Below are 14,647 nucleotides of genomic sequence, written 5' to 3'. Positions count from 1 at the left end.
AACTTTCTTTTAAAACCAAATACCATATATTTAGTCTTAGAGGCAGAGATTTTAAAGCCCCATGTGTTCCCCCATTCCTCTACAGACACTAACACTCTTTGAATCTGTTTTAAAACAAACTCTACATTACGACCTCTTTTCCAGATGGCCCCGTCATCTGCAAACAAAGACAGACCAAATCCTCTCTCTAATTTACAAAATATGTCGTTTATCATGATATTAAATAAAACTGGACTGATAACACTTCCCTGCGGGGTTCCATTCTCTATTTCTACAGTCTCTGAGCTGACACTACCAACCATTACTTGTATTGTTCTATTCAATAAAAAATCCTTAATCCAGTTGAACATTCGTCCCCTGACTCTCAAGTCAAAAATTTTAATCATTAATCCCTCCTTCCACAAAGAATCATATGCCTTCTCAATATCAAGGAATACACTCACTCACTACTGTTTCCTTGCTTCTAAATGCCCTTTTAATATCCTGATCCAAAACGGATACAGACTCCATTGTAGACCTTCCATTCCTAAAGCCATTCTGTACATCAACAAATAGTCCTCTGGTTTCTAAAAAAGAAACTAGTCTGTTGGTTACCATCCTCTCCATAATTTTACAGAGCACTGCTGTGAGCGCTATAGGGCGATATGAACTAGGGTCAGATGCCTCTTTGCCCGATTTTAAAATAGGGACCACGACTGCATGTTTCCATTCCTTTGGTAAATAACCCTCTGCCCACACAGTATTAAACAAAGCTAAGATTTCATCAAGTACAGTATCATCCAGATGTTTAAATAACTCATACGACAACCTATCTCTCCCCGGGGTGGTATTTGCCCGACATAATTGCATCCTTCAACTCTTTTATGGTAAAAAACAGATTAAAGGTATTATCATTTACTAAACTCCTCTCCAGTTTCCACTGATTAACTGCCATCAGCTCAGTTATCTTTCTACACCTCTCCACTCCCATGCTCTCTGATCTATGCACAGCTTGAAAACTGTCAACACACATGTCTGCTTTTTCCTTATTGGAGACTGCTACCACCTCACCCTTCTGCAACACTGGTAACAAACTTATTTTGTATACTCCTGACATTCTACGCACAGCTGACCACAAATGCCTTACTGGAGTTTCCGGGCCTAGCGTACCACAAAACTTCCTCCAACTATTCCTCTTTGCATCCTTTACAACTCGTCTTGCTACTGCCCTTAGCCGCTTGTACTCCATTGCATTGACCAAAATTGGATACTTTCTTAATTTTCGATAGGCTATATTCCTATTCCTTACAGCTTCATCACATTCTTTATTCCACCAAGGAACAGACATACGGGACCTAGGTTCCTGCTTCACAGGAATAGTACAACAAGCTGCCTCATGAATCATGAGACTAATGGAAGTATTCCAACTATCTACAGAACCCTCACTACTAACCTCTCCAACTAAACTTTGAGCCTTCTCTTGGAATTTATCCCATTTGGCCTGAAAAAAGTTATATTTAGGGACTTTCTTTTCCACTTCTCTCCTCAAATCCCTACCAAACCTACATAAAATTGGACAATGATCACTACCCAGTGTATATCTATCCATTACATCCCATTCACCAATTCTTGCTAAATTTGATGAAGCAATTGATAAATCTATGTGGCTGCAGGTGTTTCTCACAATATTATACCTAGACGGCTTTCCATCATTTAACAATACCAACTCATACTTGTCTAGAAATTCTTCAACAATAACACCATTTTTATCCCTGTGATCACTACCCCATAAAGGATTATGCGCATTAAAGTCTCCAATCCATATAACAGGACACCTTACCTTCTCCATTATCTCAGCAAAATCTGACAATATCAAGGGTTGACAGGGGTTATAATAATTTATCACAGTGATAGAATTCTGGCCGCTCCTAACTTCCACAGCCAAAACCTCAAGATTAGAATTAATGTCAACTTTCCTATACTGCAACCCTGTCTTAACAAAAGTTGCACAACCCCCACCTGATCTATCAGACCTATCTAATCGCACACATTCATAACCTGGGATTACAAAATCTAGACAGGGCTTTAACCATGTCTCTTGGATACATATTAATTCTGGTGCTTCTTTAAATTCATCAACAAATCTCTTTAACTCTTGACCATTTCCAATCAGACTCCGGGCGTTCCATTGAAGTATATAAAACATTATGGTGTTAATGAGGATCACCATCATCCACCTCACTGACATACTCCATGCTGCTAGCTCTCGACAACTGTGACCTCTCCATACACTGACTCTCCGTCATGTATTGATGCAACTTTTCTGGCAACTGCTTTACACTGAGGAACCTTTCAGCTGCCCCCACCACTAACCTGATGATATCTGACCGGTTAGCTGCTTTCTTAGCTCCTACCAGCACATCAGAAACAAAAGACAGAAATGACTCCTTATTAAAAATCAACATGTCAGATGGAAAAGCCGACGGCAAGTTTGGCACAGTGATCTGGCTTCCTAGCACCACTCTAGTCCCAGCGCTCACATCTCCGCGTTCTCTAGCCACCCTTTGAGCTGCCTCTGCATATGACACGTTGTTCTGATCCTTCACTTCCTGCACTCGCTTCGCCTGAACAAAGCGCTCACAACCATGAAACCCTGCTGCATGATCCCCATCACAGTTAGGGCACTTAGGAGCCTCTGCCTTGCAATTTTGTATTACATGATCTCCACCGCACTTTGCGCACTTTCTTTTACCCCGACAAGACCCAGCAACATGTCCAAACCTCTGACAGTTATAACAGCGCAACGGTGGTTTAATGTACTCCCTCACTTGATATGCCATACTCCCAAGAAACACTCTCTGTGGCAGTACTCCATCTTTGAACGTAAGCAGGACCGGCGGGTCCCTGACTCCATTCCTACTCTTAAATCTCACAACATCAGTTACCTGGGCCCCCTTAACATTTTCTAAGATCTCCTTCTCAGACAAGCCATCATACATCCCATACACCACTCCCTTTATTCCCGGCTGTCTTCCTCTAGGGACCAAACTCTCCACCTTGACCACTAATTTCCCCACACCCCTAGCATCATTAAACTGTTTTCTGTCTTTGCAACAAACGCTTAACATCCCATTATACAGAATCTTAGCCTGAAAATCCCTGCCTATCTGGCTCTCCAAAGCGGTGGTAATTTTTAATGGATTCACTGCTCTAAATCCTGCATCTCCTTGATTTACTCCTTTAACTTTAAACAGCACGACGAATTCTTCAATAATTCTAGTTCTCCTAACTTTACTTCCTTCGTCTCCTGACATTTCGGGTCTTTCGCTCGATGCCTCTCTCTTAGAGCCCCCCCTTTCCTTACCTACAGTCTGCCACCCACCACCCTCAGCCCCACCGCTCTCTGAAGCCATGGGCCTCTAGAATCTCCGATGTGACTCGAACGACCTCCCGCAGCTAAAGCCCCTCAACAAGTTCCGCATTAGGAGATGTTTCGTGCCAGGGTTCTTCAATAGGAAGGAACTGTAGATCAAAGACACTAGAGTGGATACTAGTATCTTTGCTGCAGATCAGGCATGATATTCTTCCCATTTTATTGTTTTCCTATTTGTCAGTTTTTTGTGCCCGATTATTTGGCGGCCAATCAAACGCTGTCTCTAAGGGGGTTGCGTCCAATCACCGACCAGCTTCCCTTAAAATTCCCGTCCAATCAACAAATCAGTCTCCTCCTGTCCAATCAGCCGCTGTCTCCATGGGCATTATCTCCGATCACATAATGCGCTGGTCACTTGGCGGCCAATCAGACACAGTCTCCGAGCGGCGTTTTGTCCCATCACCGGCCTGCTTCCCTCACCGAAGAGGGGGGAGGAAGAAGGAAGAAATAGAGAGGGAGAAAGGCACCACAGAGTGATGAAATAGGCAGATAATAACAATGATGATATGATTTAAAGATGGGCAAAGGGTTAGTAGTCTGACAGGATGGTACGACTGCAGCGGTTGAGTTGCTGCCGTACAGTGTCAGACCAGGGATTGATCCTTACTACGGATGCTGTCTGTAGTATGATGTTTGTACGTTGTCCCCATGACCTGTATGGATTTTCTCCGTGTGCTCTGGCTACCTCCCACACTCCAACGACGTACAGATTTGTAGATTAATTGGCTTGGTATAATGGTAAATTGTCCCTTATGTGTGCCGGAAAATGTTTGTGGGGATCACTGGTTGGTGCGGCCTGTTTCTGTGCTGTATCTCTGAATACAAAAATGTATCTCACTGTACCTCGGTAAGTTCCAAATAACATACTGTACCATTATTGCAATAGACTTTGTGGGATTTCTGGATATTAAAGGCATTAAGTGGTGAGAGAGCAACATTCGAGTCCAATGACCGACAATATACGGGGTAGAAACAAGGAACTATAGATGGTGGTCTTCTCCATAGGCCACAAAATACTGGAGTAACTCAGATCAAACAGCATCTGTGAAGAACATGATCAGGCTGCATCTGTGGAGATGGACACAAAACACTGGAGTAACTCAGCAGATCAGGCAGCATCTTTGGAGACTACGGATAGATGATGTTTGGGTTCGGGACCCTTCATCACTCACAATGACTGATATTTAGGAATGGGGCCCTTAGCCACAAGAGCTAAATCTAACTTTTTATTGAGAATATTCAGTATTGGCCTCCTCTGCCGTCTGTGGCAGAGAATTCCAGATTCACAACTCTGGGTGAAAAGTTTTTTCCTCATCTCAGCAATAAATGACGTCCTTATACTTAAACTGTGACCACTGGTTCTGGACCCCCAACATGGGGAACATGTTTCCTGTATCTAGCCTGTTCAATCACTGAATAATTTTATTCGTTTAATGTATTTGTTCTCTCTGCAACAGTTAATTATGTGTGTCGGCTTTGCACTGTCCACTTCCTCATTTTAGAGTGAATTCACACCTTGCTTTCGGTTTCACAATTAGTCGGGAATCCCCAACGCCTGTTGTTTGCCGCTGCTGTCGGTCCCGGCTGGGGGTCATCGAGTCCCCGTGGAGATTCTCCCCGTTCACCTCGATCCTCAAGAGCCCGCACTGGTCGCCTGGGCTCCCGCCCGGACATGTTGTGTGTCGCCCGTCTCCTGCTGCTGCTGCTGCTGCTGCTGTTGCTGCTTTCACTGTTCGCGCTGGACGCGGAAGGTAAGGGGACAGTTTAGTTCAGGGCGGGAAACGGGGACCAGCTTCAAAAGAGGGGTTATTATTTGCTTTCCCTCCCCCCTCCCGTCAGAAACGGACAGAGCCCCGACTCTCCCGACCGCCGGCCGGTCGCCTGACCGACGGAATCAAAGATCTTTGGACGGAATGGCGCCGAAGGAGAGGAGGCGGGAGGTTGTTGTCCCCTCGTCACGTGACGGGTCCGGAGATGGCCGAGCGAGGAGGGTCTGATGGTCACGTGTCGCGGGGGGGGGGGGGGGGGTGGTGACGTGACGCGCCCGCACTGAGCCGAGCGGCTGCGCTCGGGTTTATTGGTCACGTGGAGCGGCCGTTGGCCGTTGCTGCTGCCGTGAAAAGTGAAAAAATGATGAAAAGCCAACACAGCACCAGGTCTGGGCCCGGACCAAGGTCTGGGGACCTTACTTCCCGATGGCATTACCATTGAATTCTCCCAATTTTGCTAGCCCTTGCTGTCTCCTCCCCGTCCTTAACCCTCCAGCTGTCTCCTCCCTCCCTCCCATCCGCCCGCCCTCGGGCTCCTCATCCTCCTCCTCCCCCTTTCCCTCTTTCTCTCCCCCCCCCCCCCCCCCCCCCCCATCAGTCTGAAGAAGGGTTTCGGCCCGAAACGTCGCCTATTTCCTTCGCTTCATAGATGCTGCTGCGCCCGCTGAGTTTCCCCAGCAATTTTGTGTACCTACCAGGGTTTTAACCCCTGATTATACTAACCAGTCTATCTCTTCCTGCGGCACGTGTCCATGAAAACCTCCCAAGAGGAAGATCACCAAAAATATGGAGTGACTGCCTGAAGCAGACTGCAGCAAAAAGAACATCAACTCTCTGGTCAGAGCTAGCAGGCAGGACACCATGAAGCAGATGGCACGACTCAACCCCAAGTTGGGGTTAACGCCATAGGTCCAGGTCAATTTCTTTATCTACTGATGAAAGGATAAACCTCACATTCCAACAGTGAACTGCAGATGTTGGAATTAGCTTAATTAATCTCTTTTGGTCTTTAAAGCTGGTGTATCCTTTCTGAAAATATGCACTATATTCCAGCAAACAAAACTGCTCTATCCTGGTGTGGAGCCATTTCTCCCACTCTCCCTGCAGGTAAAAAATCTAGATAATCTAGAAAGTTGCAGAAAATATTCACAAGGATGTTACTTTGATTGGAGGACTTGATTTATCAGGTTAAATTAGGTAGGTTGGAGCTGTTTTCAACAGACCATAGGTGCAGTAGGCCATTCGGCCCTTCGAGCCAGCACCGCCATTCAATGTGATCATGGCTGATTATCCTCAATTAGTACCCCGTTCCTGCCTTCTCCCCATATCCTATGACTTCGCTAGAGCCCTATCTAGCTCCCTCTTGAAAGTATCCAGAGGCCTCCGCCGCAGAGAATTCCACAGACTCACAACCTTCTGTGGGAAAAAGTGTTTCCTCGTCTCCGTTATAAATGGCTTACCCCTTATTCTTATACTGTGGCCCCTGGTTCTGGATTCCCCCAACATTGGGCACACGGTATCTTTTTGTTTTTTTTTTAGTTATGTTAAAGTGTGTTTTTTATGTTTTTTTAAATGTCTTTATGTGGGGGAAGAGGGCACGGTGCGGGGGATACCATCCTTCCTGGAGAGGACGCGACTATTATTCGAGTCGTGTCCTCACCCCCCAGCGGTCTACCTACTGGATTGGCGCGGCCTTTCCTGCCGGGATCGACCAGAGCTCCAGCAGCGGCGGGACAGCGCTGATACATCGCGAGGCTGGCGATGATTTACCGGGGATCGCCGTCTGGAGCCCGGAGTGCTGGACCTGCTGCACCGATATCATGGAGCTGCGGTTTGCAGAGCTCCAAACGCGGGCGGCGCTGATCAACAACGCGGGGTCCTGCGACTCCGCCCGGCTCGGCCTGCGGACTCGGGAGCTGCGGACTCGGGAGCTGCGGACTCGGGAGCTGCGGACTCCGGCTGCGGGAGGTGGCTGACCAGGAGGTCCGGGCCGCTGAGGAGGAGGATGTTCACCGTCGAGAATCGGCGTCGGCGTTCCACCAGCCCGGCGTGAGGGCCTGAACATCGGGCCGCCCGGTGCGGCGACTGCAGGTGCTCGGAAGGCCCAGACCACGGATGAACATCTGGGAAGATCGGAGGGGAGGCTGGCTGGACTATGGTGCCTTCCTCACCTTGGTGCCACTGTGTTATGTTGTGTCGTGGACTTTCTGTGTTTGTGCTTTTCTTTTTTAATTCAATTTTATTTTTAATGTTTTATTATTTATTATTTATTTATTTTTATGATACTGCCTGTAAGGAAAATTCGTTTCGTTGTCTCTAATTGAGACAATAAATTTGTAATAAGAATACTAAGAATAAGACATGTTTCCTGCCTCTAGCATGTCCAAACCCTTCATAATCTTATATGTTTCGATAAGATCCCCTCTCATACTTCTAAATGCTTTCTGAAAGTCCAGGTACACTACATCCACTGGCTCTCCCTTGTCCATTTTCCTAATAACATCCTCAAAAAATTTAAGAAGATTAGTCAAGCATGAATTCCCCATCGTAAATCCATGCTGACTCAGACCGATCCTGTTACTGCTATCCAAATGTGTGGCTATTTCATCTTTTATAATTGACTCCAGCATCTTCCCCACCACCGATGTCAGGCTAACTGGTCTATAATTTCCTGTTTCCTCTCTCCCACCTTTCTTAAAAATTGGGATAACATTAGCTACCCTCCAATCCACAGGAATTGATCCTGAATATATAGAACATTGGGAAATTATCACCAATGCATCCAGAGCCACTTCCTTAAGTACCCTGGGATGCAGGCCCTAAGGATTTATCGGCCTTCAGTCCCATCAGTCTACCCAACACTATTTCCTGCCTAATGTGGATTTCCTTCAGTTCCTCCATCACCGCAGATCCTCTGGCCATGAGTACATCAGGAAGATTGTTTGCGTCCTCCTTAGTGAAGACAGATCCAAAGTACCTGTTCAACTTATCTGCCATTTCCTTGTTCCCCATATTAAATTCACCTTTATCTTTTTTTTTTCACTTAAATTTTTATTGATTTTTAAGAGATATTTTCAAAACAGTGCAACACCATCACCATAAATAAAACAAAGTAAGAAAAACAGCAATCAAAATTAAAAAATAAGTAGATGGGGGGGGGGGGGGGGAAAGAAGTAAATAAATTAAAAACATTGGAATAAGACCGTGTGGTTCACTTACAAATTAAAAAAAGAAAAACCATTACATTGATTAGTTATCTGGAGATAATTCAACATTCATACAAACATACCATCTAGTTCTATATAACGCAATCTTCCCATATCTAGCTCGGCATTTATCTAATTGGTGTCATGACTCAAATAAACAGTCCATTTTTCCCAGATCTTCTCAAATAACTTCTCCTTGACTCTCAAGGAATGTGTCAATTTCTCCATATTAAAGATGTCTCGCACAATTTCTAACCACTGTTCCTGTTTTGGACTTTTTTCATTAAGCCACTGCCTGATAATGGTCTTCTTACTTGCTGCAAGCAAAACTTTAATCAAATATGTATCTTCTATTTTTAAACTATCTTTAATACGCCCCAGATACATCACAGGGCAAGTATTTGGGATTTTATAACCCAAGATATTATTTACAGCTGCATTAACATTTTCCCAGTATGGCCTTATCTTTACACAGTTCCAGAAAATATGCGAGTGGTCTGCCTCCGTACTCCCACACAGCCTCCAACAGTGTTGTTGGACAGCAAGTTGTCTGCTTTTTATTTTGGGTGTTATAAAAAAGCGAGATAGATTCTTCCAGCAAAATTCTCTCCATACTAGTGAGCTTGTGGATGAACATTGTGTTTCACACATTTGATACCATTCTTCTTCAGTTATTTGAATCTTTAATTCTGCTTCCCATTTTGTTTTTATGTAGAGCGTTGATTCTCCCCCGCTTTCCACCAGAGCTTGGTAGAAAGCAGAGATGACCCGAGACCCCTTCTGTTTGTATGCATCCACAATCACCTTGATCACATTATTTGAAGTTTCATCTAGTTCTGGACTTATCTCTTTTATAAAGTAGTCTCTTAATTGCAAGTATCTAAAAAAATCTTTGTTTTCGAGACCATACTTTGACTTTAAATCTTGGAAGCTCATAAACTCGCCATTTTCTGAAACTGTATACATTGCCGTTATGCCTTTTTGTGCCCATTCTTTGAATTTTGAATCATACACCCCTGGCTTAAAGTTTGAGTCATATGCGAACCACTTCAATGCGTGAACCCCTCTTTTTAATTTGTATTTTCCACTATAACATTCCATATTTCTAACGTAAATGCTACTATTGGATCCATAGCATGTCTCAAAGCCCCTCTCAGATTTTTGTCTCCCACCAAAATCTGGGTCTGGTAACCCTGTATCTCCCTTTCCATTTCTTTCCATCAAGATTCATAATCAGGTCTACACCAACAAGCCAGAGGTCTGAGTTGAGCTGCATAAAAGTATTTCTTCAGATTTGGTAAAGCCATTTCACCCTTGCTTTTCGGCAGTTGAAGTGTTTATTCTTGGTTTTTTGCTATTTCAAATGAATCTAGAGATCATTTTACCCCAGGCTATGAATTTGTCTCGGGGAACATTAATTGGGAGAGATTGGAATAAATATAATAGTTTAGGTAGGATATTCATTTTTACCATTTGTATTCTGGCACTGAAGTCAGAAGGGTCGACCACCTCTCAACATCCTTTTTGATGTTTTCTTCAATTTTGTTATAATTAGTTTCAAACAAGTTGGAAAGTGTTTTGGTTATAGTTACACCAAGATACTGCATTGTTTTAGAGTTCCATTTCTGATTATATGCATCTCTGATTTGTTGGGATGGAGAATAATTGAATGAACAAATTTGTGTTTTTGTTATATTCAATTTATACCCTGATTAGTATCCATATGTTTCAAATAGGTTCATTAGATTTGGGAGACATATATCTGGTCGTTCAAGAAAAATAATGATATCATCAGCGAAAAGACCAATGATATGTTCTTTCCCCCCTATTTTGACCCCCTGCAGGTCTTCTCTCTGCCTTATTGCTTGTGCTAAGGGTTTGATATACAAAACGAAGAGAGTAGGAGAATGACAGCATCCTTGCCTTGTGCCCCTCTCTAACTGGATCCTTTTTGATATGTTTCCATTTACCTTAATCCTAGCTGTAGGCTCCTGATATATTGTTTTAATACACCGAATTGCATCTTCATTGAAACCAAATCTCCTCAGTACTTCATATAAGAATACCCAACTAACACTATCAAAGGCTTTTTCTGCATCTAAACTAACCAGGACCATATTTGTATCCTTTTTTTGAGCATTATCCACAATGTGGAGGGTTCTTCTAATATTATCCTATGTTTGACGCCCCCGAATAAATCCAGTTTGGTCTTCATTAATCAGACCTGGTACAAAAGTCTCGAGTCTTTTGCAAATGATTGAGGTAAATAGTTTGTAGACTACATTTAAAATTGAGATTGGCCTGAAATTTTTACATTGCTCTTTGTCTTTGCCTTCCTTGGGTAAAATGGTAATAATTGCTTCCTTCCATGATGGGGGAGCCCTGCCCTCTTTAAGGGTCCAGTTAAAGCAAGACAGGAGCAGAGGTGTTAGCTCTTTCTTAAAGGCCTTGTACCATTCTGGTGGAAACCCATCGCTGCCTGGCGATTTACTAGCCTTGAGTCTACTGATTGCAGCTTCCAGCTCCTTAACCGTAAATTGTGACGTAATGGTATTATTTTGTATCTCACCAATTGATGGCAGATCAAGTGAGTTAAGAAAACTTCTCATTGTCCTTTCGTCAGCTGATGGTGGTTTAGAATAGAGTTTCTTATAGTATTCTTCAAATATTCTTTCTATCTCATCTGGCTCATGTGATAATTGATTGGTTTTAGGATCTCTTATTTTATGAATTGTATTAGAGGCCTGCTGTTTACGCATAAATTCACCTTTTTCAGTCTTCAAGGGTCCAACTTTGGTCTTAACTAATTTTTTTTTATCCTCGGAGGGAAGGAAACTGAGAGGTGACATGATACAGGTTCATAATGTTTTGAGAGGTATAGATAACCAGTGCTTATTTCCCATGCCACGGGCCTCTAAAACTAAAGGGCAGAGGTTTAATATGAGATTTAAAGGAGATCTGTGGCATAATATTTCACACTGTTTTTGATATGTGAAAATAAAAAGCTAGGAAATGATTTTAAACCAAAAAAAGGATTGGAGCAGCTGGAGTATTGTGCCCAACTCGGGGGTCTATTGAAAGGTTATAATGCTGTGCAGAGGGGATTCCCCTGATGAAGATGACTGAAGGAGTTGAGGTTTGTAAACTGGTACAGGGAAGTTTATGGGAAGATTTTACAGAGGTGCTTAAATTCAGCAAAAACTGTACGAGGCCAACTGAATCATGAATAAACAAAAGCATGAACTCGAGTGGTTCTTACTATTGCTCATTTACAGTATATTTTCACTAAACTTTCCTGAACATTTGTTCTCTCTCAGATAATTGGTGAAGTAGTTGATCTTATCCATTTCATTAAGAGAAAACTACATATAGCCAGATCCTGAATACTAACTAAATAACCTAATTGAATTGAATTGAATCCTTTATTTGTCATTCAGACCTTTCGGTCTGAACGAAATGCTGTTGCCTGCAGCCATACATGTAATAATAACAAAACACAATAAACACAAATTAACATCCACCACAGTGAGTTCACCAAACGCCTCCTCACTGTGATGGAGGCAAAAGTCTTAGAGTTACTGTCTCTTCCCTCCTCTTCTCCCTCTGCGCCGAGGCGATACCCCACCGGGCGATGGCATCAGTCCCGCGGTTCAAGCTCCGCGGCCCGGGGGTGGTCGAAGCTGTTGCAACGGGTGCTCCGGAAAACAGGCACCAGCCTGTGACCTGCGAGCTCCCGACATTGTCCTCCACTGGCCCGCGGCCGAGCCCCGGATCCAGGTCGCCGCCGCCAGAACGCCGTCTCAGCCGCCGTAGCACCGTCTCCGCCCCGCACCGGGCCGCCCACAAGGCAGCGTCTCAGCCCCGCACCGGGCTGCCCCCACGGAAGCACCTTCCAGCCGGGAGCCGGTCCGCCCACACGGCAGCATCTCAGCCCCGCACCGGGCTGCTCACACGGGAGCGCCTTCCAGCCGGTAGCCGTGCCACTCACACAGGAGTGTCTCAGCTCCGCGCCGTCCGCCCTCACCGGAGCGCCGAGTCGTGCCGCTACCCGGACGTCGCCACAGCTCGAAGACGGCCAGCCTCGCGTTGGTGAGTCCTGGCAGGCTCTACCTCCGGACCCTCGAGGTCGGTCGCAGGTTGGAGGCCGCCAGCTCCGCCATTAGGCCTCAGCGCAGACGGGGGAAGAGAAGGGGATACGACAAAAAGTCGCATTCCCCCGAAGGGAGAGACAGAAAGCTCTGTTTCACCCTCCCCCCACACACATAACACCACCTAATAACCAAAAAAATTACTAAACTAGACAAAAAAAACAACACAAAAAGTAAAAACAGACAGACTGCAGGCGAGCCGCAGCTGTATCACAGCGCCGCCACTTCATATAATATTAGCACAAACTGTTGGACACAACTCAGTGGGTCTCTGGATAAAAGGAATAGGTGATGTTTCGGGTCGAGACCCTTCACCATTCGTAATATGTTCTTGACTGTTGTATTTGTTTCATTTGTTGCTGCATTTCAACGTTTTAATGCCTCGACAGTTCAAATGATTGTTTTATTGTTATTCTAATCAGCAGAAACGGATGAAGTGGTTGGTTTCCTTGGTTCGTCATTTTTACTGGATCCTAAAATCACGGTTGATCCCAGCAAGTATGAGATGTTTTGGACTTTTCATGGCAGCGACGAAAGCACTGTTATTTTGGATCATGTCCCAGGTCTCTTCACAATGGAACCAAGTGAACAGTTCAAGAACCGGACACAGTTCAATGCTACTAATGGTGTGCTGATGATATATGGGCTAAAAGCCAGTGATGAGGGAAATTTCACCTTAACTGTAGATGGCAAAGATTTGAAAACAATACAACTGCTTGTCATTGGTAAGACCTTTCACTTCTTTGTGGTGAAGAATGTAAAACATGCGGCTGTTGGTTTCAAGAATAGTTTTGAAGGAAGCCTGCCCTGGTAGAACAAGCACTGTAATGTTATGATATACCTGCCATCCTATGGAGCGGTTCACTTGGGATTATGATCCAACGTCCACTGCAGCGCTTGTGAGTTCAAAGTTGTTTAAGAGAGGTTGGGGGTGGGAGGGAACAATAGAACAAAGGGTAGACACAAAATACTGGAGTATCTCAGCGGGACAGGCATCATTTCTGGATGGAAGGAATGGGTGACGTTTCGGGTTGAGACCCTTCTTCAGACAAATGGGAATACTTTTAAGGGGGTGAGACCAGAGTTGCCTCAGTGATAAAATGTTTATGATGTGATCTGTTTAAAGAGGAAGAGAGATAGCATAAATAAAGGAGTGGAAACACTATGAACTTTTCAGCATGCCATCCCATATTCATGGATAAAAAAAGACTGAGTCAATGTTACAAATAGAAAATCTACATCGGAACTGGGTGATCAGCTTCAGTAATGTTATGGTTGACCAGGCCTGGTAAACACAACAGACTTCTCTCACTGAGAGCACGTGAGCCAGGTGAATATTTATGTAAATCTGTTAGTTTCATTGTCACCATTCTTTTCATAATGTGAATTTAAATTTTGCAGCTGACAAGGTGATTTCCAAATTATTTAGTTCAGAGATACTGCCCCGGAAACAGGCCCTTCCGCCCACCGAGTCCGCACCGACCAGCGATCCCGTACACTAACACTATCCTACACTCACTAGGGACAATTTACATTTATACCAAACCAATGAACTTGCATGTTTTTGGAGTGTGTGAGGAAACTGAAGATCTCGAAGAAAACACATGCAGGTCACAGGGAGAGCGTACAAACTCCGTACAGACAGCACCTGTAGTCAGGATCGAACCCGGGTCTCTGGCGCTGTAAGGCAGCAACTCTACTAGTACGTCACCATGCCGCCCTTATATTTAGTCACCATCTCTTACTATCAATCCTGTAGCAATTCGATTGATTTTCATTAAAAAAATTCAATTCAATGTTAGCTGATAACTTTTGCCCTTCTCATTTCCTCTTTCAATTCCATACTGCCATGTCTACATGATTTTGCTTCTAATACAATTGTGCAGGTCTGGTATGTGTAGTCTTAACATGCAAGGCAAATAATATATTAATGTCAGTCAATGAATGGTAATATAACAGTTTGCATTCTAGCACCTTTTGGTGAATTGAGGCATTTGCCAGAATTGTTTCTTGGCCTTTTGGCTCAGAACACTTTACACCTTTTCTATGGAGCCCAGAATAAGGCACAATACCCCAGCTGACCTTTGTAGGAACTTATGCTGACCTGATATG

General features: G+C 44.2%; 1 protein-coding gene across 1 annotated transcript in view; it reads left to right on the top strand.

Annotated features, from left to right (window-relative positions):
• The first annotated feature begins 5,010 nt into the window (after nt 1-5,010).
• Nucleotides 5,011-14,647, top strand: part of LOC116990197 (hemicentin-2-like) — a 33,778-nt gene continuing 24,141 nt past the window's right edge. The window contains exons 1-2 of the mRNA XM_033047745.1: nt 5,011-5,163; nt 12,958-13,260. Coding sequence (XP_032903636.1) covers nt 5,085-5,163; nt 12,958-13,260 — 382 coding nt within the window. The 5' untranslated portion in view covers nt 5,011-5,084. The remainder of the gene's footprint in view (nt 5,164-12,957; nt 13,261-14,647) is intronic.

Source organism: Amblyraja radiata, chromosome 30 (genome assembly GCF_010909765.2).
Source record: "Amblyraja radiata isolate CabotCenter1 chromosome 30, sAmbRad1.1.pri, whole genome shotgun sequence".
In the NCBI taxonomy this organism is placed as follows: Eukaryota; Metazoa; Chordata; class Chondrichthyes; order Rajiformes; family Rajidae; genus Amblyraja; species Amblyraja radiata.
This window is presented reverse-complemented; position numbering and strand designations above follow the sequence as displayed.